Consider the following 21,367-nt stretch of genomic DNA (forward strand, 5'->3'; position numbering starts at 1 on the left):
AAATTCCTGGCAAATTTTTCCCTTTACATGCTCTTTAACTTTCAGACACCATTTGAGTTTTTTGTTTGTTTTTGAACCCCACTGAGCAGTGCTCAGGGCCTAACCCACTTCCAGCTATCCTAGGGGGTCACTGCCAAGAATCAAGCCTGGGCCTCCAGCAGCACAGCATGAGATCCAGTCCACTCAGCTCTCTCTCTGGCCCCACAGCGTATAAAATACTTATATTCCAAGAAAGCAAAAGAATACCTCTTTTTCTTTCCTTTTCTCTTTTTTGGGGGGTGGAGGGGCAAGAGGGGAGAAGGGAGATTGGGACCACACGTAGTGGTGCTCAGGGCTTACTCCTGGCTCTGGATCACTCCTAACAGGATTGGGGGAGTGATGGGATGCCAGAATCTAATCCGGATTGGCTGCACGAAAGGCAAACACCCTACCTGCTTTATTACTGCTCTGGCCAAACCAGAGGAATAGCAGATTTTTATTTATTCATTACAGTGCTGGGATTAAACCTAGGGCCTAACATATGCAAGGCATGTGCTATGCTGTTGAACTACATCCCCAACCACAGAGGAATTCTTTTAGAATGTCTTACTGTTGTTTTTGCCAGTAATTAAAAGCCAAAGGTCAAGTGAAGTTAAGAATTCTAATCCTGGGCTAGAGAGAGAGTGGAGGGGGTAAGGTTTTGCCTTGCATATGGCCAACCCCATGGGGAAGTTCACTTCCCCGCATAGCCACCATGCGCTGCCAGCGCTGAACAGGACCAGAAGCAGTACCTGAGCATCACCAAGTACAGTACCAAAACTAAACTAAAAAAAAATTTTTTTTCCTAATCCTAATTTTTTTTTTCTAATCCTTTTATTGTTTAGTTCTCCCTCTCGGAGAACCCGGCAAGCTACGGAGAGTATTCTGCCCGCACAGCAGAGCCTGGCAAGCTCCCCAGGGAGTATTCAATATGCCAAAAACAGTTATCAATGATGGGTCTCATTCCCCTGACCCTGAAAGAGTCTCCAATGCGGAAGAATGAGTAAAGAGAAGCTGCTAAAATCTCAGGGCTAGGACGAATGGAGACGTTACTGATGCCTGCTCGAGCACATCAATGAACAGGATGACAATGATACAGTAATACAGAGAATCCTAATTTGAAAACTTCTAAGTTACTGAACAGAGAAGTTTTATATATTACCGGTTCTTTGTGTATAACGTAGTATTAAGAATTTCCAAATGATCAAATCAACAATGAGGTATTGCCTCACACCATACAGACTGGCATTCATCAAAAAGAAAAGCCATCAGTGAGATTACAGGCTAAAAAGGGACCTTCTTTCACTGCTAGTGGGAATACTGACTGGTCCAGCCTTTTTTGGAAGACAATATGGACATTCCTCAAAAAACAGGAACCGAGCTTCCATCTGACCTAGCAATTTCACTCTGGGAATATAAACCAAGGGCCTAAAAGCACAAAGCAGAAAAAACATCTGCACTCCTATGTTCACTGTAGCATAAGATACAATAACTAAATACGAAAACAACCAAAATGCCCGTGAATAGATGACTGGATAAAAAAAAATGGTACATACACACAAGGAATACCATGCAGCCTTTTAGGAAAAAACTAAATTTCATGCAATCTGCTGCAATGTGGATGGATCTGGAAAGTATCATGTTGAATAAAATCAGCCAGAGGGAGAGGAAGAGACTCAGAATGATCTCTCATATGTGGGATATAAAGCAATCCCTTAGGGGAATATCAAATGCCCAATGGCAATAGAAATGAAGAACAGGAGAACTGGTCTTCAGTAGGAAGCCTGCCACTGGGGCACGGGTGAGGGGCCTCAGTTAGGGAAGGGACCACCAGGACAATGGGTGAGGGGGAAAGTGCCTGCCACAGAGGCAGGCTAGTGGGTGGGAGGGAAACTGGGAACATGGGTGAAAGGTAGTAAGTGCTGGTGAAGGGACTGATGTTGTAATAATATATTTATGACTGAAACTCAATCATAAATATCTTTGTGACTGAAATTCATGGTGATTCAATTTTTAAAAAAGAAAAAGAAATCACAGACATACGCACAAATAAAATCAGGGTCACAGAAAAAGAAATTTTCAGTGATTAAACTATGCTGTAAAGCACTTATGACAGGAAGAGGAAATATTTCCAAGACAAAATAAAAAGCAAAAATACCCACTAGCTGGAGTTATTTATTGTTCAACATTAGAGAATAATGTGTTACTAGATTTTAATTGAGTTATCCTAGGTTTAGAATCACTTTATAAATTGTTACTGCTATTTTACCTATACTACATAAGCAGTCACTATCACTGACTCATTAAATTTTTATTGCTAATGATTACAAAAGTGAATGTGTCTCTAACATCTTCAATTTTTTAGGTTGCTCCCTCATTTCACAAATGCAAGAAATGTATATATTTTGAATTTTTTCTGAAATGTCTGTTTTCCCAAGTGTGAGCTGCTTTTCTAAGTCTGTTAGCTATATTAAATGCATTCAATGTACTTATAAAAAGATCGGTTCTTGAGTTACCACTTCAAGAGCACTAAATTGGACAGACTTGAAGGTCCTTGAATTCTTTTTTTTTTTTTCAAACAAGCATCCAGTAATTCTTACACAAACAAATGCTTGATACATGAATTATATGCAATTAAGACTCCGAGCTCTGTTGAGAACAATTATAATTTTTTTCCTGTAATTACTTATTTTAGAAAATCACCCACAGAGAATGCTCAGTAGCAAATGACCATATTTTAGCAATGCTAAAATGCCATCCATGTCAAGGACAGAGATCATTATTCAAAACTGAAAGATTAGGCCAGAGAGATATTAAATTGGGTAGGGCATTTGCCTTGAACACAGCCAACCTGGGTTTGATCCCCAGCATTCCATATGGTCCTCCGAGCATCAGCCAAAAGTAATTCTTGAGCACAGTGCCAAGAGTAACTCCTGAGCACCACTGGGTGTGACCAAAAAGCAAAAGCAGAAAAAAGGTTAAAATGGCAATAAAAGGAAAAAAAAATTGGAAGATTATCCTAAGTATAGAAATCCTGTAGGTGAAAAGCTGAAAAGTACTACCATCTGCAAATGCCTGGGCATCACTCACAAACTCCAAAAGTAATCTGAATGTAACCTCCATATTAAGTACCAATACCAATTAATATTTAACTATACGTTCCATGATACTACACACATCAACTCCTATAACTTTAACCAGTGGTTTGCTTAAAATAAAATTTGAGGCTGGAGAGATAATATAGTAGATAAGGTACTTGCCTTATATGTGGCCAACACAAGTTTGATCCCCAAACTACATTTAGTACCCCAAACTCCACCAGGAAAGATTTCTAAGCATAGCTAGGAGTAACCCCTTAAAACAGCTAGGTGTGGCCCCAAAACAAAACAAAACCCAAAACTGCATTTAATCTCTAAGGGTTGTTAAGTTTGGTTTTTAAATATCTAACAGCTAGCAAATGCCACAATTAAACTCCCTAAAAAGATGTGACTTCAGAATAAAAGCACCATTGTGAATCTAGACATCAACTTCGAGAGAAGCTCCAAGCAAAATATAAGGTTGCAAGGAAGTAGTTAACTGCAGCAAAAAGCAAACAGTAACGACTAATACAATGCAGAAAACACAAAGTACGATTTTTAACTTTTTTGGTCCTCACAGCTCTGAGAATCAATTTTAGATGAACAATCTTTAAGCAGAGCATTAAGAGTAAATCTAAAGAGTCCTTTCTTTTCCTTCTACAAGAAAACCACAACACTCTGATTACCCTCCTTATACAAAGACAGAATTGTAAAACCAAGCAATGATAGATGTTCAGTGTAAAACAAGGACTGGATATTATCCACAGGATTATGTAGATTGAAAGCCCAGAGAGGGGGCAGAGTTCAGAGGGTAAGGCACTTGCCTTACACATGGTTGACCAGGGTTTTCATTCCCAGTACCACATATGGTCCCCTGAACGCTGGCAGGAACTGATCCCTGAACAGTCAGGAGAAAGCTCTCAGCACAGGTGGTGTAGCCCAAAAACTAAACAAAGTTAAAATACTCAGAGGAAATTTGGAAACATCAATCATTGCAGTTGCCATTAACAATATAAAATTACTACTTTAGGTCTTAATTTACATGTGTTATGACACACTGCTACATGGTAGTACAAGGTTTTTAAATGTCAGCACTAACTTATGCAAGGGATATTAAGAATGGATCCATATGAATAATATAAATATAGTTCTAGAAATGTGTTACTAAGAAAGTCCTTATTGTATCAAAAACCAAAATAAAGCTAGGCTCACCTAGGCTTGAATCAACTGTGCCACAATGTTCTTAGTCTGAAATTTTGTTGTAACATTGTATATAACATTAGCCATGTGTGTGTGTGTATATGTGTGTGTTGGGGGAGGGGGAGAAGGAGGGGAAGGAGTTGGGGAGGGGGAGGGTAAAAAACAGGTACAATGAAAGATTGTAGCTCTGCAATCTTTTATCACAGTGCTACCTGCCTGGTCACTAAGCTCTCTCATAGGCCTCTTGTTTACTTTCCTTATAGAAGAACAACTATAAAAATTAACTTCCTTGAAGAGAAGCATTAAGGTAACCTCGGAAAGATTTCTTGGATGAAATAGCCACACTATTGCCAATAGTGTAGCAGTAAGATTTTAGCAAACAGGGCTGAGGAAGTGGCTCGGTGGCAGGCTTCCCAATCATGAGTCCTGGATTTAATCCCCAGCATTTTAATCATATTAAATAAGCTGACAGAAAAGAAAATGCATTTCTCAAGAGCTGGGAGACATTATAAGGTGGCATGGTTCCACATGTGTATCAATCCCCCAAGCATCACTTAGGTATAGCCCTTAGACCTCTGAGCACTGCCAGGGGGGTACCTGGGTTCCCTGGCATCACATGGCACAAGCAATACCACATTCTTTTTTTTTTTAACCTTTCTTCAGTTAAAAAAAATAATGTTCTGTATACACAAAAGCAATATTCAGGGCTTATTCATAGCTCTGTGCTCAAGAGTGACCCAGGTGGTACTCAGGAGACCATACGTGTGCTGGTGATTTGAACTAGGGTTACAGCCAACAGGACCACAGGCAACAGGCAACACAAGCGCCTTACCTCCTGTATCATGTTTCTCTCCCATACCTCATCCTCAGGGAGAGCAATTTAACCACCTGGCTGGTGGGCCAAGAATCTCAGGCAGCAGCCCTTAAGAGTTCCAAACATCACTTGGGCCCCCAAATAAACAAAATGTATTTTTCTGACAACATAATGACTAAGTATATCTACAAAACAGAGGTATTTGCACAACCCCCAAATCAAATCCAATATATTAATATGCTTAACAACTTACCCACAGTATACCAACTAGCATCTGTCAACTTGCTGATGATAGCTTCCTGAAAAGATCCATCAGATGTCCTTGTTTCAACAATAGCTCCAACCTGAAATACAAAATAAAGATTTCATTACCTTAATTTAAACAAACCAAATCACCCTCAGCAATGCTACAACCCGAGTAAGCTTTCATACAAGAATTTAGGGGCAAAGGGGCCGAAGTAATAGTACAGCAGGTAAGTCACTTTTCCCTTGCATGCATTTGACCCAGATTTGATCCCCAACCTCCCATACGGTCCCCCTAGTACCAGTAAGAGTAATCCCTGAGTGCAGAGCAGGAGTAACCACTGAGCATCACTGGGTGTGAATCAAAAAGCAAAAAAAAAAAAAAAAATAGAAGAATTTGGGGCCAGAGTGATAGATAGCACTTGCCTGGCATTCAGCTGGTCTGAGTTCAATCCCTGTCATCAAATATGGTCCCTGAGCTCTGCCAGGAGTGGTCCCTGAGCACACAGCCAAGAGTAAACCCTCAGCACAACTGGGGGTGGCTCAAAAAGGAAAAACAAAAAACCCAAAATTTTATACATTAAATATTTTGTATACTGAAAAATTATGACACAGGAAGAGAAAATAATTTGCAGAGTCCAGTCCCTTTTTATGTTTGTTTTAGGACTAAACCCTATAGTGTTCAGGGTTTACACCCAGCTCTGCACGTGGCTCCAGACCACATGGCATGTCCGGAATAGAATCTAGTAGGCCACATGCAAGGCAAGCGCCCTAACCTGCTCCAGCCCCAAGAGACCACAAGAGTGTCTTATGTCTTACTTTGGTTGTTTTTTTTTAAATTATATCAGATACTTTTTATAGTTATGGTTCCTTATTTATATTTTTCAATGGTTTCCAAAAATTATGAAATATTTAAGCAAACTTAGCTTGAATTTTCTTTGTAGAAACACTGAGCACTGGATTTAGAATGTATATTAAAGGAACTTTTATTTTTTGTTTTGGGGGGTTTGGGAGGGGGTTTCGGGTCACACTTAGAGGTAATCAGGTACTCCTGGCTCTGCATCAGGAATCACCCCTGGGAACATAAGGGATGCCAGGCATCGAACTTGGGTCTGCCCTACCCTCTATTACTATCGCTCAGTCTCAAAGAACTTTTTAGATAAATTTCACCTGCAGAGAGGACAGACAAACTGAACGTCTCTCATCTTCAAGGCCTTCTATATTAGATATTAACCGAAGAGGTAATTTGACATTAATAAAATTTATTATGTGAATGAACAAAAACAAATGGAAAATATATATAATATATATAGATTTTTTTCATTAAACTGAACTATGAACCCAACATAATTTACTTGGTAAATGAGAACAATAAAAAATTCAAACTTAAGATACTAGTATATAACTTTAACTTGTCAAGCTAGAAACATCTATGGAAATAATTAAATAAGTCAGATACTCAAAAATTCAAAACATAAAGTATGCAAAATAAATTTAGCCACATTTAGCATTCTTAAATTAGGAACATTATCATTTATTCTATCTACAATCTTATTTATATTTTCCTAATTAATATTTTTATACAATTTTAATTGTGTATATTTAAGTGTAAAATTTTCATGAGCAACTATTAATGATTTGTCATTTTATACTTTAAACTATAAAACATACGTACTCTTAAGGGACCCTTTACTTGGTCATCCTGCACCAACTGTGTTGTATTATCCTGTTTCAGGAGTACCTGAAAGACAATTTTGAATAATAATTCTGTTACTTTTCATACAATATATACATATACTGGTAACACTATAACAATAATGTCATGCTTGCTTATAGCCTTGTTATTACATTGTCTTGTATTTGTATTTATTTTCTCATTAACTTTGAGCTCTTTGAGGACTAGGGTCCTGCATAATCACTATATTCCCTACAGATAGCAAGAATGCAGATTACATGCATTTAGTTTGCTTAACTAAAGAAAATTTATAATCTGTAATAACCATAAAAGCTTAAGTCTGCCTTCACCGCTTTTCATCAAGCCATAAACAGTTCTGTCACCAAGTATATAAAGAACCCAACTTAATTGTTTATATGCAAAGTAAAAAATTAAAACCAGGTCAGGAGAGACAGATTAAGCTGAAGAGCATATGCCTGGCATATACAATGCTGAGTCCAATTCCAAGTACCGCGTGGCTCAACCAGCAGTGCTGGGTGCAGGCATGGTGGCCCATGAATACTAAACTCACAAGCGTCTTGCCTGGAGTGGCCCCTATGAAAAATTGAAATTTGAATTATTTTGGTCCTTTATATCTTAAATCATGATTCAGTTATTACTAAGTGATCATCCCAAATGCACAGGGGAACCATTCAAATAGAGCAAGTACCCAAATAAGAAAATTCACATTCTAGATAACATACATATGATAAAAACTTCCTAAACAATCACTATATTTAAGTCAGATACACAAAATAATTACTATACTAAAAAAAATGTTAAAATTCTCAAACAATTTCAAACATTTAGAGGTCAAATGCACTATAGCTTCCATAATAAAAGGCTATATGAAACAAAATAATTAATGTAAAAGGGCATCCTAATAATAGAATAAATAGAATAAGTAACAAATAGAATGAAGCAAAACAGAACAGAAAACCAGAATAGAAAAACAAATTGAATTAAAAAAAAGTTTTAAGACAGACCAAAATTAAAATGGAAATTTTATAACAATGATATCAAAGTCTATTTACCACACAAATCACACTCATCTAGTTCAATGGTTCTCAAACTTCAACAAGTATCAGCAACACTCATATTGTTAAATCTGAAATACTATTGCTCCCCAGGTTTCTGATTCAGTATATCTGGGGTGGGAACTTGAGAATTTGCATCATCAACAAGTTCCAGGTATTTGGATTCACATTTTCAGAATCACTGGTTTAGTTCATTTTTTTTTTTTACCTTTTTTTCAGTGTCCACTGTGAATCAATCTCTACTCTATGTACAGAATCAAGTAAGTCAAACATTTCCTCAGTTCAAGGGTGTTTAATTCTTGTAGAAAAAGATCTGATATGTGACTAGAAAGCAAATTGCAAAACTGCAGGTTCCAGATAATCCAATAGGGACTGGAATGATTGTACAGCCAGTAGGGGTTAGCCTTGCAGGCAGCTGACCAAATTTAAATCTCCAACACCCAATATGATCCCCCAGGCACCGCCAAGAGTAATTCCTGAGTACAGAGCCAGAAGTAATCCCAGAGTATCACTTGTATAGCGCCCCGTCAAAAAAGATAACCCAGTAAAAATAACAACATTATTAAAGAATACACAATCTGGTATACCATATCTAATCTCTCTGTAGTAATATTCAGTAGGACTTTCCTAAACTTTATTAGATAGTTCTATAGTCATAAAATGTTTATAATGAGCATGAATTGCCTTGCTAATATGTAGGTAACCACGATTATTTATAAAGTTTACACAGAAAATTAATAGAACACAAAATGTTAACAGTATTTCTGAGATGTAAACTAAGGTGTACTAATCCTTTTTTCTATTTCTGTATTTCTAAAATTGTACAGAAATAATGTGCTCACTATTTTCCACCGTAGAAGCATCTTTAAAATGAAACTCTTAAACCATTTTTGATATTGTCTTAAAACATAATTCCCACTGCAGTTTTTCCTCAGCTGTTTGATAGTCTAAGTAAGCATGCTACCTTAAGTAGGAAAGACCCAAGTGGTAAGAAGCACGAGCACAGAGCACAGTATTTTTAAAAAGCATTTTGAAATAATTTCTCATTTTTAATTATTTTCAAATGGAGGAGGCAGGGTGCCAGAGACCAAATGCAGTGCCTTATACATGCATGTATGAGTCCCACCGTTAAGATAAAATCCTCAGCCTATTTACCAACTATTAGTATATTTTTAATCTAGCTTTATAGATAACAGTACTTTTACCTAGAAATGAGTCAAAAATAATGAGTCAATACATAAAATGGTAATTTAAATGCCACCCTCCCCACCTTTCTTCAATGTAGAGTTAATAAAGCTAAAAAGTTAAAACAAGCTGTATTTAAAGGAACAAAAAAAACTTACCTTTACTTTTACCAGTCTTTTCACAGTCTTAATTTTTGCCTCACAGAAGGCACCGCGGTACTTGGCACTGACATCAGTTCCCACTGTCAGGTAGGCAGGCTCATCCGCCGCCTGATTACAAGAACAAATAACGTAAATGTCACTACTAATTCTCCTTACTCCAATCTTGTCTCATTGAAAGTTTCTGTATTTAAAGTAATAAAAACACTCAAGTTATCCTCATGTTCAAATCATAACTTTAAAAATACTCCTACCGCAAATAATGCTTTATCCTTCATTGAGTTTGTTATAATTCTTTTTTATACTGGTGTCTGTTAACATAGAAACATTTTGAGCTGTAAATAAAAATATACATAAGGAAATGTAATGTTTCTTTCTATGTAAAATGTTTCAACAATTTTACACTTTAAAGGAATGAAAAATTAGGGATTGATAGTACAGCAGGTGGATCCTTGCCTTGCACACTATTGACTGGGATTTCATCCCCAGAATTCCGTAGGGTCCCCCAATCTCCGCCAGGAGTGATCCCTTAGTAAAGAGCCAGGAGTAAGCCCTGAGAACCACCAGGTGTGGCCCAAAAACGAAAATGACAAAGAAAAAAAGGGAAAAAAATAGAAAAAAAATTTAATGTGTCTTATTTTAAAAAGAACATTATATTAACAATACATAATTAAATGTTTGTTAAGATAGGTTCATAAAGTATCTTTTGGACACAGGGTTAATTAAAAAAATCAGAAATAAAACCATTCCTTTTAGTAAGGAGAGCATTATCACTGGCTAAAGCTTCACTTTAAAGGTTCAAGTCTAAATTCAGCTGTTACATAACAGAGATCTGAAGGGATTCAAACCTGCATCTAATTTACCAGACCAGTCTCGGTGATAATAATTGTATTAAGATTTAATAAGAATCATCATCAACTTAGTCCTATACTAAGTTCCTCCTCACACGGGGAATTCCTTTTCCTTTCTCTTCTACTTTCCAATAATAATAAAAAAAAAATCATGGAGCTCTTATAAAGTGGTCATGATCAGAATGATAAATTGAAAGATGAAAGAAACTTTATTCTGCAGTTCATTTTAATCTTGACAGTAACAGAACGATTGCTATCTCAATGTTTTGTCAAGTTAGGTAAGTTCACAAATCAACTTAGCATTGGTAACTGCAAAGATAATCATTTAGATACTTTACATAGAAATACTTTTTTATTCTCCAATAATTTTTTCCAAGTAACACTGGAAGTGTGTCATACTTCATTAAGGTAGGAAAGCAAGATAAAGTTTGGGAAATTCCTCCATTTCAGAGTTTAATACTTTCTAAATAAGTATGAAAAAATTAGAAATAAAGGCACTTTAAAGCTTAGTATATCACAAAACATGCAGATTGGAGAACAGTTTAGGATTACTTTTGGCAAGTATCTGACCTGAGTACTCCATTCTATACATGAATACATCACATACACGGATGTTTGCAACATTGGTCTGTCTTCAGATACATATAGCCTAATGTTGGCTCCGCTACATATTTCTTAAATAGTTACTGTAACGACTGAACTATAACAAAGTATACTCAATTGTAGTTCTTGAAATATTTCAGTCATACAATTTTACTTTATCACCCCCAAGAAAGGTTACCTTCTTGACCCAATCCACTCTCTCCTAAAAATAAAATAAAATAAAAATTTAAAAATCTGCACGGGCACTCGAGAAGGAAAAAAAACAGAATTTCAAAAAAAATCCCCCAAAGAACCGAAGCAGGACAAAAGCTTTAACTTCTGCAAAGCTTGCTGCCAACACAGGAAGTGTTTAAAAATACTAGCCCAATGGACAACAATGGAAAGGCTGCACCAGCCTTTCCCAAGTGCTAACAAGCTTCAGAGAGGAGCCGAACTGCCTGTGTTTAGACACAATGATCATTTCTTGCCCATTCAACACGTCCTTATTTTCGGGGAGGGGGGGGGGAGGAGAAGGGGAGGAAAAAAAAAAAAGGGCTTCTCAGTGCAGGCATGAATTTTTCGAGGGGGTGGGGAGAATGACATTCCACAGCACCAGCCTCATGACAGGCAGTGTCCGGGACACGAGGTTCCCGATTGCGTTGACTCCACTTACCTTCATTTTCCCCGGCGATCTGTGGGGGTCCAGCTCAGCGAGCTATCTCGGCCACCTTCTCCGTCGCTAGAGCCGGGGAAAGACAGGCGAGAGAATCAGCCCACCGTGGGGAGCGACCCGGTTCCAGAAAGTAAACAAACGCGGCGGGGCGGGGGACAGAACCTGCACCGGGCCGGGGGGAAGATCGCCCCCCCGCCCCCACGCACCCGGAGGGCAGCGAGGACGCGGGAGCGGGCCGGGCGGGCAGCGGGAACCCCACTGGCGCCAAAGGGCAAACCTACCCGTTCCGCCCCGGAGTTCGCCGGCGGCCCACCGCGCCCCCACCTCCTCCGCCACTTTGACCCGGAACGCTCAACTCCGCGCCCCGGGGACGACCGCGGCGGGCTCCGAGCTGGGCGCCTCCGGCGACTCGGCGGGGTCCCCCCCACCGGCGCGGCCGCCCCCCGGATCCCCTCACTCCGGCCCGCGCCCCGCCTCCGCCGCTCGGCCCCCTCGGCCCGCCCCGGGCCCGCGGTGGCGGCAGCGGAGTGTCACGGCGCCATTGCTCTCCTTCCCCCGCTCTGCACCATGTCAAGAGGGAGAAGCGCTTCTTTCACCCGAGGGGGCAGGGGCCGCGGCCTGGAGCGGGGAAGAGGCGCCCGAGTGCCGGGAGACCCGCGAAGGGAAGGGGACGGGAGGGAGGGGGGAGGCGGGGAGGAGGAGGGGAGGTGGCCCGGACAGGGTGTGGGAGGGGAGGGGAGCCGCGCAGCGGCAGCCGCCGCCTCCTCCCTGCGCCCGCCTCAACTTTTTGTACAGCCCAGAAGAGGTACCAGCCTCCAATCTCCCGGGTACTGCCACCGACTCCAACACGGGAGGACACGGCGCGAAGTTGGGGGCTGGCTCCCCAAAGCAGCCCGCTCTACACTGCACGGAAGCAAACTTAGCGGCGCGACCAGCCCCACAGCCATTTTCCCGGGAACCCGGGGAAGTGGCCGAGGAGGCGGCTGCGGCGGCGGCGGCGGTTCTTGCAGTTGCTGCCGCAGCTCCGCCACTTGCTCCAACCCCTACGCTCGCCGCACCACTTGTCCAGCACCCCCTTCCCCACCTCCAAAGCTTCCAACTGCACTGGGACCCCACAGCAGCACCAGCTGCTACTCCCGCTACGTGCATTCACTTAACCTCCGTCTCCCTTCTGTCCACCTACCAAACTGCGGGCGAAGTGTGCGCTGTCAGCTCTCAGGTGCTCTGCCCCACGGACCCCCGGGGGCCCCCGCCTGGGCAGCACCACTCCTGGCCGCGGAGGCAGTTCCTGCGCCCGGTTCCCCACTCACCCGATTTACTGCCACAATCCACCAAATAACAAGCTGTTGAGCAGACTCGCTTCTACACGAACTCCCATTGGCTACTCATGACGCCGAAGAGTTTCGGATTGGAGTTTGCTACCTGCCGTCCTCATTGGATGTAGCTCTGAAACTCCACGGATTGGTGCGGAAAACAGCAGGTAGCACATCTTCCACTTATGATTGGCTGCCTCCGGAGGCTCACATTACTGGAGAATTAGGTATTGAGTAAGCATGTCCTGGGGACTGATTGGTAGAGAAGACTCCGGATGTGCTTGACTAAGCACCGATTGGTACATTGAAGGGTCAGGAAGAGCAATTCGGCACGAGGATTGGCGGCGGGGTGTCCCATGGAAACCGAACCGGGAGCTGCGGCCAGGAGTTACACGGGGGCGGGGCAGGGTCTTTGCAAGGCGCCTGCGCTAAAGCGGCTTCTCGGCGCCATTTTGTCTGGGCAGCGGCGGCCGTAGGTCTATCGCATTTTATGCTTCTGGCGCGGCGAGAGCGCCGTGTTTCCGCCGTGAGTCGAGTGCGGCGCGCCCCCCGTCCCCTGCTCCGTCCAGGGCACCACCTGGTGATGGTCGCTGGGGTCGCGGCCCCGTCCAGAAGGTCAGTTGGGAGCTCCGGTTGTCCGACCGACTGGGGGATGGCGCAGCTCTCCCGGCACCGGCACCGGAAGTGGAGGGGCCGCCCGGCAGCCATGGCTCAGTGAGTTCTCCTGGCGGCGGGGTGGGGAGTTGGAGGGCGGGATTGGAAAGGGGGTGAGGCTTCCTCTCCCGCCCAGACGAGGACGCGGCGGAGACGTCCAGCTCGCGTTTCCCGGGTCGATCTTTGGGGAGCCCGTACTGTCGGGGTGGAAGGTGGAGGTTATTTCCCCCACCCCGACCTGAGTACCCGCTCCTCTCCGAACGGGCCTTCCCTCCCTCTGGCCAAGTGTGTTTCGGAAACTGCGTGTCGTCGTCTCTAGCCCAGTGCCCCGGGCGGCGGGTGCCACGGTTCTGGGACCCGTCCTGCGTGAGGGGAGCTGGGGCCGCGTGCTCCTCACGCGGTGCGGCTCTGGGTCTCCCACTGCGGAGAGACTCGCCGACGGGTCCGCCCGCCCGCTGCTGCCCCCCCCCCCCACCCCCGACCTGGGACCCGGGCGGCTGTGCCACCCTCCGGGGAGGCGTTCGCTGCCCTTTTCAAGGAAATGGGCGCTGGTTTTTGCAGGGACTTAACTTCATCCTTGTGAGGTCAGAGGACTCCCCGCGTAGAACTTTTTCTTGTTCGGGCAGCCAACCCAACCCTCGCACTTGTTCGAGTCGCAGAACCTTGGTGTTTTGTTATAAGGGAAAAAAAAAAACCATAATTGAAGTTGTGGAGATGGAGGATTGACAAGTTTCCATTTTAAAAAAAAAATGAAAATTAAATGTTAGTAACCTATTTGGACTAAAATTTGCTCGATAGGAGGACATCTAAATAGACATCCAAATTCTATTTCTAGGGATATTATTTTCTTGAAGGTACCGGTAAAGAAGGTAAAATAATTGGCTTTTATTTGTTGAGTGACCGAGACACACTGATCGTAAAAGAGATGCCTAAAATCGCCTTCTGTTTTGTACTCAGTTGATGTATTGACGGATTTTTAGATTAGAAAGTAGTTGCATGTGGTTTATTTTTTCTTTTTAAAAAAATGGGGGTGCACTTTTGAAGAGAACATTTCAGATAAATAATCGAAAAGATTACTTAGGTGAGTTTTAATCCTTAGATTTTTGACACCCCTCTCCTCAACGCAGGATGGGTTCGAGAACCTTGCCCTCTCCCATCTTAATTCAAGGAGGTGTCCACATCCCATGGCACTGGACAGGAGACTACGGCAAATTTCCGAAACACACTTCCAAGAGACCACATTGAAAAGTTCCTTATGGACCCAGTGCTGTGGACTGCTACAAGAGAGCCAGGAGGAAAAATGATGATTTGCTTCTGCAAGGTTAATTTTAAATGAGCTTACCGATATTTTAGAATTAAGTCTTAAAATTGGGACATCCCTTGAGACCGAGAAATAGCACCACAGGTCAGGTGCTTTCTTTACAACCAGTTTGACCCCAGGTTTGATCCATGACATCCTATCTTGTCCTCTGAGCACCTCCAGGAGTGATTAATGAGTGCAGGGCCAGGAGTAACCCCTCAGCATCACCTGGTGTGGCCAAAAAAAAAAATCACCCTCCCCTCTCCCAAAGAAAAGACCAGTTAGGATATCTCTACTGATTTATTGAAGTTTGTGTTTTTTCCATTTCTGGACTTTTAATAATAATAAGTTTTATCAATTTGGCCTATTAGAAAGATGCTGCTCATAAAAATTTAGAAGTGAAGCAGTTTTTTTTTTCCAAAGAAAATTATCAAATAGTATAATGTGCTAAAAAACTTTGGAAGTTACTGCTTTTAATTCCACTGCCCAGCTTTAAGTTGTTACTGCCTGATCCAAATAGTATCAGTGGGCATTTGAAATTTTCTAAGAAGCAAAAAAAAAAAACCTTTAATCCTCTTAATTGGATTTCTTCTTACAGAAACCCATCCCATAATCTAGGTGCTTCCCTCCTGCCTTTTCCTTAAGTCTTAGCTAAATAAAAATTTTTTTTAAATAAGTCTCTTCTGTTGGGGCAGGAGCAAAAGCAGGGAGAGTGTTTGTCTTGGAGTAGCCAACCCAGGTCTGATCCCTTTGCATTCCATATGTTCCCCCAGCACCACCAGAAATAATTTCTGCTTGCAGAGCCAGGAGTAATCCCTAAGCATGAAAATTCTATCCATAGCCCCAAACAAACAAAAGTATGTTATTCCCCCCACCAAAATACAATTGCAGTACAACTATTCCTCTTTCTCACAGGGTTTTACAAAATAAAAATTCTAGTTCTGCTGTTGCCCCTTATGTTCTTTATGTAAAACATTGGGGACATGGGAAATACCTTGTTCATGAAGCATTTTTCATAACTGCAGTGTACTTAAGGACAGTGCAGCTTAAATTTTTTTCATTCACAAGCCCTTTTTACTTGAGAAGTCGTTCTGCAAATCCAGGCGTATAACCATATAAGAAAGGTATATAAACTATGAATTTAAAAAAAAATTTTTTTTCTGTAACAGTCATATGTCAGTGAATATCACTGTATCTTTTGCTAATGATTTTGCAAAAAACACATAAGTGACTAAACACCTATACATCTGTCTTCCTTTATATTCCTGATTATTTTCTTTGTTCCCTGATTATTTGGAATACCCATAAAGTGAAATCCTTGAACAGTTGTCCATCAGAAGGCATTGATATTGCAGCACTTAATTTTTTTTAATTGTCTTTTAATTGTCCCGACTTAATTTTTTTATTGTCATCTTATAATTCTCCCAGGCCCCCCCAAATTTTGTGGGCATTTTCATATCTGATTTTTCTTCTCCTGGGTCTCTATTCAAGCATAATTATTTAGCTTAAGATGTGATGTTTTATAGCACAGTACTTGGATGTCGAGAAACCTATATTTACTACCCAGCACCATGTACAGTCAACACAGTCTTTAAATATACATGTGATAAAATTTGAGAATTTTTGTGAACCTCATGCTATTCTAGAATAGTTAAGTATTTGTTAGGTGAATTATTTTGCTACACAAAAGTGACATTTAGAGGACATTAAGAACAAATGTTATTTTAATGAGACACTTACTTGTTTTATGGCAAAGAGTTGAGTTTAATTACTTCATGTTCCTATGTAGCCTTCTTTAAAGTCTTCTGGTGTGTGTTTTCCTTTGGTACTTTTCTATTCTCACAGGACCCTTCTCTCTCATCACACTTGTTTGATTTTCTCTGAATTTGCAACTCTGCTCCAGATAACCTCCAGTTGTAGTTCCACTCGCTGTTAGTTTCCCTACCTGATAGATGATAGGTGCTTTGTAAATATTTCATTTGAATCTATATGTATGCTTGTGTATAAAATTATGTAAAGTAACTTATTTATTGTAACAGTAACTCCCAAGACTTCATATTTCACAGACGTTGTCTGAACCATTGTATTTTTTAATGGTCAAAAAATTTGCTTTAGTGCAGAATTGATTTTTGATTGCTAATACAATTTAGATTTATAAAACCTATTTGAGATTTTTTTCCCCCCTCTCAAGGATTTTACATCTTAATGCAATTGTAGCTGTTGGGCAGTTGCCTTGCACGCAGCCAACCTGCGTTCCATTCCTCCATCCCTCTTGGAGAGCCCTCCAAGCTACTGAGAGTATCCTGCCCACATAGCAGAGCCTGGCAAGCTCCCTGTGGCGTATTCGATATGCCTAAAACAGTAACAAGTCTCAGAATGGAGACATTACTGGTGCCCGCTCAAGCAAATCAATGAATAACAGGATGACGGTGCTACAGTGCTAGTAACCAGTTACAAGACTGTTAAGTGTAAATGAAAGAAAATTAGTTATGATGAGTGGCTTTTGTGGCCAAGTAAATGATGTAAATTTCTCTACAAAAGTTTTAAATTCTTAATTTTGTTTCTGTATGGAAAAATACTAGGGGGCCACACTGGTAATGTTCAGGTTTGCTTCTAGCCCTGTGCTCAGGAATCAATCTTGGTAGTGTTCAGAGGATCATGCGTGTAGGGTTGAAATCAGGTCAGTGGTATGCAAGGCTGACACATTAACCTCTATAATGAATATCCAGTTCTGGAGAAATTATTTGTCATGAAAGTGTTTATAGGTAAAGTTTTGTCGTAAGGAAATTATATTTGAAAGTTTGTTCAGGATGTGTGGTCTATCATATAGTCAAAATTAAAAGAAATCTTTGTCTTCTAGTACAAGCCTTTGTGGAAAAAAAGATGAAGCAAGCTGTTGCAGTTTTTAAAAACCTTTCCACTGAGAATTCTGATATTGGTATGAAATTTTACTTACCTATCCTCTAAGTAACCAGGGTTGGTAATATATTTTATATGTGTATTGGGGTGGGTGTGTGTGTGTGTGTGTGTGTGTTGGGAAATTGTAGAATTTGTTTTGCTCTGCAGTTATTCTTATAAATCATTTGCGTGTTGAGAAGGTTGCTGTGTTCAACGGAGCTGCTTTTCTAAGAGTGATTTCATTAGGTTTGCTTTTGAAAGTTACATAATTTATTTGTAACCGAAGCAACCTTTGCAATCTGGTTTTTTTTTCCCTATTAGATGTCACTGCTGATTTTATAGCCATGTGCAGTCACAGGTTTTATATTTCTTTCATACATAATTCAACCTAGAATAACAGCATGTCTTAAGATTTGGGTTCAAGGTGATCTAGTTACACAGTGGCATTCCCACATGCTAATATAGGTTCAGATTGCGCACTGTTGATAAAAGGGAATATATAGGACCAGGTGTAGCTCAGTAGTTTAGAACATTTTCCTTGCCTTGGCTCTGGGCTTGACCCCTGTCACCATAAATTTGAAACAGAAAAACTGTTAAAACTGTTAAAAAACTGTTAACTCTTAAAATGTTAAAAGGAAAACATAATTAAAGAGTATGTGGACATTTCACTTACTACCAAAAATTGAATTTAACTGATTTTTTAAAGACATAAATTATAGTTTGTAAGAGTTATCAAAGCAGAATACACGATCACATCTAATTTTTTTAAAACATAGTGTGATAATTCAGAACAGAAAAAAATTTAGCATCATTGAAGGCTTTTCAAGGGTAGTGAGCTATGTAATGTGTAAAATTATCGGCAGAACAGAACGAAATTTAGCTACCATTGAAGGCTTTTCAAGGATAGTGAGGTATGTAATGTGTAAAATTAGAAGAAAGGAAGATGTTCTAATTGGATGGAAGGTTGTGAGCAAGAATGCAATTATATAAAGAAAGCTATGTTTGGGACAGTGAATAACCGGTTTGGAGAGGATGACTGACGAAAGATTACATTAGGAAAATTGAGTGGGACCAGCTCGTCAACTGTGCTAGGATTAGCTTTGCATCAGAATTACATGGGCTGGGATTGCTAGAAGGCTGGGATGTAAGCAGAAAATGAACATTGTTTTCCTTTTTTATTTTCAAATTTTACAAATCATAAAAATTAGGGATGGAACTGGAGACCAACTGAAGAGCACATTCTTCCCCGGCACTGCAGAAAATCAAGTGTCTTCAGTTTCCTTCTTCCTTGTCTTGTTTTACTTTCTAGACTTGATTTTTCATCTTTAGTAAGTAGTTTTGTTTTTTTTTTTCTCTTTAACATTGTAAAACAGACCATAGCTGCTGAGGTCTTTTTTTTTTGTAGTAGTAGTAGTAAGTAGTAGTAGTTTTTGTTTTTGTTGGTTTTTGTGGGCCACACCCATTTAAGCCAAAGGGTTATCCTGACTCTTGTATTCAGCAGTGACCCCTGGCAGTGCTGTGGGACCATATGTATTACATCACTTCCTGTACTCCATCCAGCACCAGTCTTCATAATTTTAATGTATAAAATTATTCAAACTTTTTATCTTTCACTTGGTTTTTTCTTTCGACAGTGTAAGTCGTGTAGTTCTTTAATTTTGTGAGATGCATACATGCATACAGTATTTTTCTGTCTTTGGACTGTCCTTTTAAGATTGATTTGAAAGGTTATTGTAGACTAAGGATGTGGCTCAATGGTGAAGTGCTTACTTTGCTGTCATAAAACCTGAGTTATGTCCCAGAAACCCTTAAAAAAAAAAGTTCATTGCATGAACATTTTTTATGACTTGTGAAACACTGCTATGTTGTCTTCTTAAGGGTTATATTTTATATAGTCACACTCCCTGTGATTTTAGCTACCAGCATTGAGTAGTTTATAATCATTTTTCACTGAACAAGTGCAAAATAATGTTCGGTAGTAACTGGCAGATTTTATTTTCCTTGTAGATTTTTTTTTTCCGGTCACATCCTACAATGCTCCAGGTTTACTACTAGTGGTGGGTTCAGTAATCACCCCTGCTATGTTAAAATGGGGTGCTGGGTGAGAGGAGGGGAATTGAACATTAGTCAACCATGTGTGAGGACTTACACTCTCCAGCCCTGTCCAAGGTTTTTTAGTAGAGGTGGGGTATGAAATGTTACAGGAGTGGAAGTAGGGAAATTATTAAGATACTGTTGCAGAGCTGCTAGTTCTGGGAAAGTAGAACCTGGAAAGAGGATGAAATAGAGGGTAAGAAAAGATGATAATAGAGAGTCTACGGCATACGATCTCTTAATTGATTACAAAGGTACAGAAAGAGAAACATAAAATTTTAAAGAGTGTAGATCCAGCTGTTAAAAAACTTGGAAAATCAAGAAGTACTGGTTGGTAAAGAGGAGTAAATCAGCTTTAAACATAATTAGAGCTTGAGTCGGATCCCTGACATTGCAAGATCTTTTTCCTCTTGCTGGCATTGCTGGGTGTAGCCCTAGTGGCCCTGAGCACTGTACCTAAACTGCCAGGCCCTTATTACGTGTCAGAGCATGGCAGGGAGTGGCTTCAGGCCATCTCACCCCCACTCCTGAGCACTGCCAGGAGTGGCCTCTATAAAAAAAAGTAATAAATGCCACGTTCCATTCTGGAGTTCCTGCATCCCAGCTCGAGGTGCATAGTTTCTCTACTTTATTGGTCTCCCTCTCTCGCCTCTCTCATACTTCCTTAATAAAATTATTCTACTTCAAAACAATAAAAAAATAAAAACATACACACTAATTAGAGTTTTATGTTTAGTAAGCATCCTGTGTGTGTGTATAAGAGAGACCTATAAATCTCTTAATTGGAACAAGGCATAAACTTCGTTACATTGTTTTCTTCGTTTCTATAATTTCATTTCTTCCTCTGGACTTCAGTGGTTTTTAAATGGTGAATATTTATTTATGCTTTTTTATCATTATTTGATGGTACTGAGTGGGCTACACAAGCGGTGCTTTGGGGCTTACTAGACCCCAAAATAAAAACAAGAAAAGAGAAAGAACTTAATGTGACCTCCTATTTGTGTCTCCTCCATGCCTCACTCCTCCCTCTCCCCCCTGCCCCCACATATACCTCTCCTTTTAAGGCAAAGCTTTTTTTTGGGGGGGTGGAGAATAGTATAAGGGTCAAGCACATGCCTTTCATGCACTAGTTCAATCACTGGTACCACGTGTTCTTGGTGTTCCCCAACTCCACAGTACTTGAGTGTCACAGCACCCTTGCACCCTGGCACTAACACAGTTGGCCGAGAAAGTCTGGGAGTGCCTCCCAGACTCTTTTAGTGTCTCTTGAGAAGACCGCCCCCTTCCATAAAGGAGAGTTTTAAGTTAGGAATAAGTGATAATAGGGGCGAGAGCAGTAGTACAGCAGGTAGGACATTGCTTTGCACACGGCCAACCTGGATTCAATCTCCAGCATTTCATATTGTACCCTAGGAGCACTTCCAGGAGTATTTCCTGAGTGCACAACCAGGAGTAACCCCTGAGCATTGCCAGATATGGCCCAAAAACTAGGAAAAAGAAAAAGAATGAAATGAAACAAAGGTTTTTCTTGCTGATTGGGCTTTTAAATAAAGGCT

General features: G+C 40.8%; 1 protein-coding gene across 2 annotated transcripts in view; it reads right to left on the minus strand.

Moving 5' to 3' along the window:
- ARID4A (AT-rich interaction domain 4A) overlaps nt 1-12,890 on the minus strand; it is a 71,709-nt gene extending 58,819 nt beyond the window's left edge. Inside the window, exons 1-5 of one of the 2 annotated variants that reach the window (XM_055131339.1) lie at nt 12,736-12,890; nt 11,553-11,618; nt 9,447-9,557; nt 7,028-7,093; nt 5,363-5,453 (exon numbers count right to left, since the gene is read on the minus strand). In XM_055131339.1, coding sequence (XP_054987314.1) covers nt 5,363-5,453; nt 7,028-7,093; nt 9,447-9,557; nt 11,553-11,558 — 274 coding nt within the window. In that variant the 5' untranslated portion in view covers nt 11,559-11,618; nt 12,736-12,890. Of the gene's footprint in view, nt 1-5,362; nt 5,454-7,027; nt 7,094-9,446; nt 9,558-11,552; nt 11,619-11,833; nt 11,981-12,735 lie in introns of those variants that run through there. The other variant, XM_055131340.1, reaches the window with a different exon arrangement.
- Nucleotides 12,891-21,367: the final 8,477 nt, after the last annotated feature.

The sequence above is a fragment of the Sorex araneus genome, chromosome 3 (assembly GCF_027595985.1).
Source record: "Sorex araneus isolate mSorAra2 chromosome 3, mSorAra2.pri, whole genome shotgun sequence".
NCBI classification, from domain to species: Eukaryota; Metazoa; Chordata; class Mammalia; order Eulipotyphla; family Soricidae; genus Sorex; species Sorex araneus.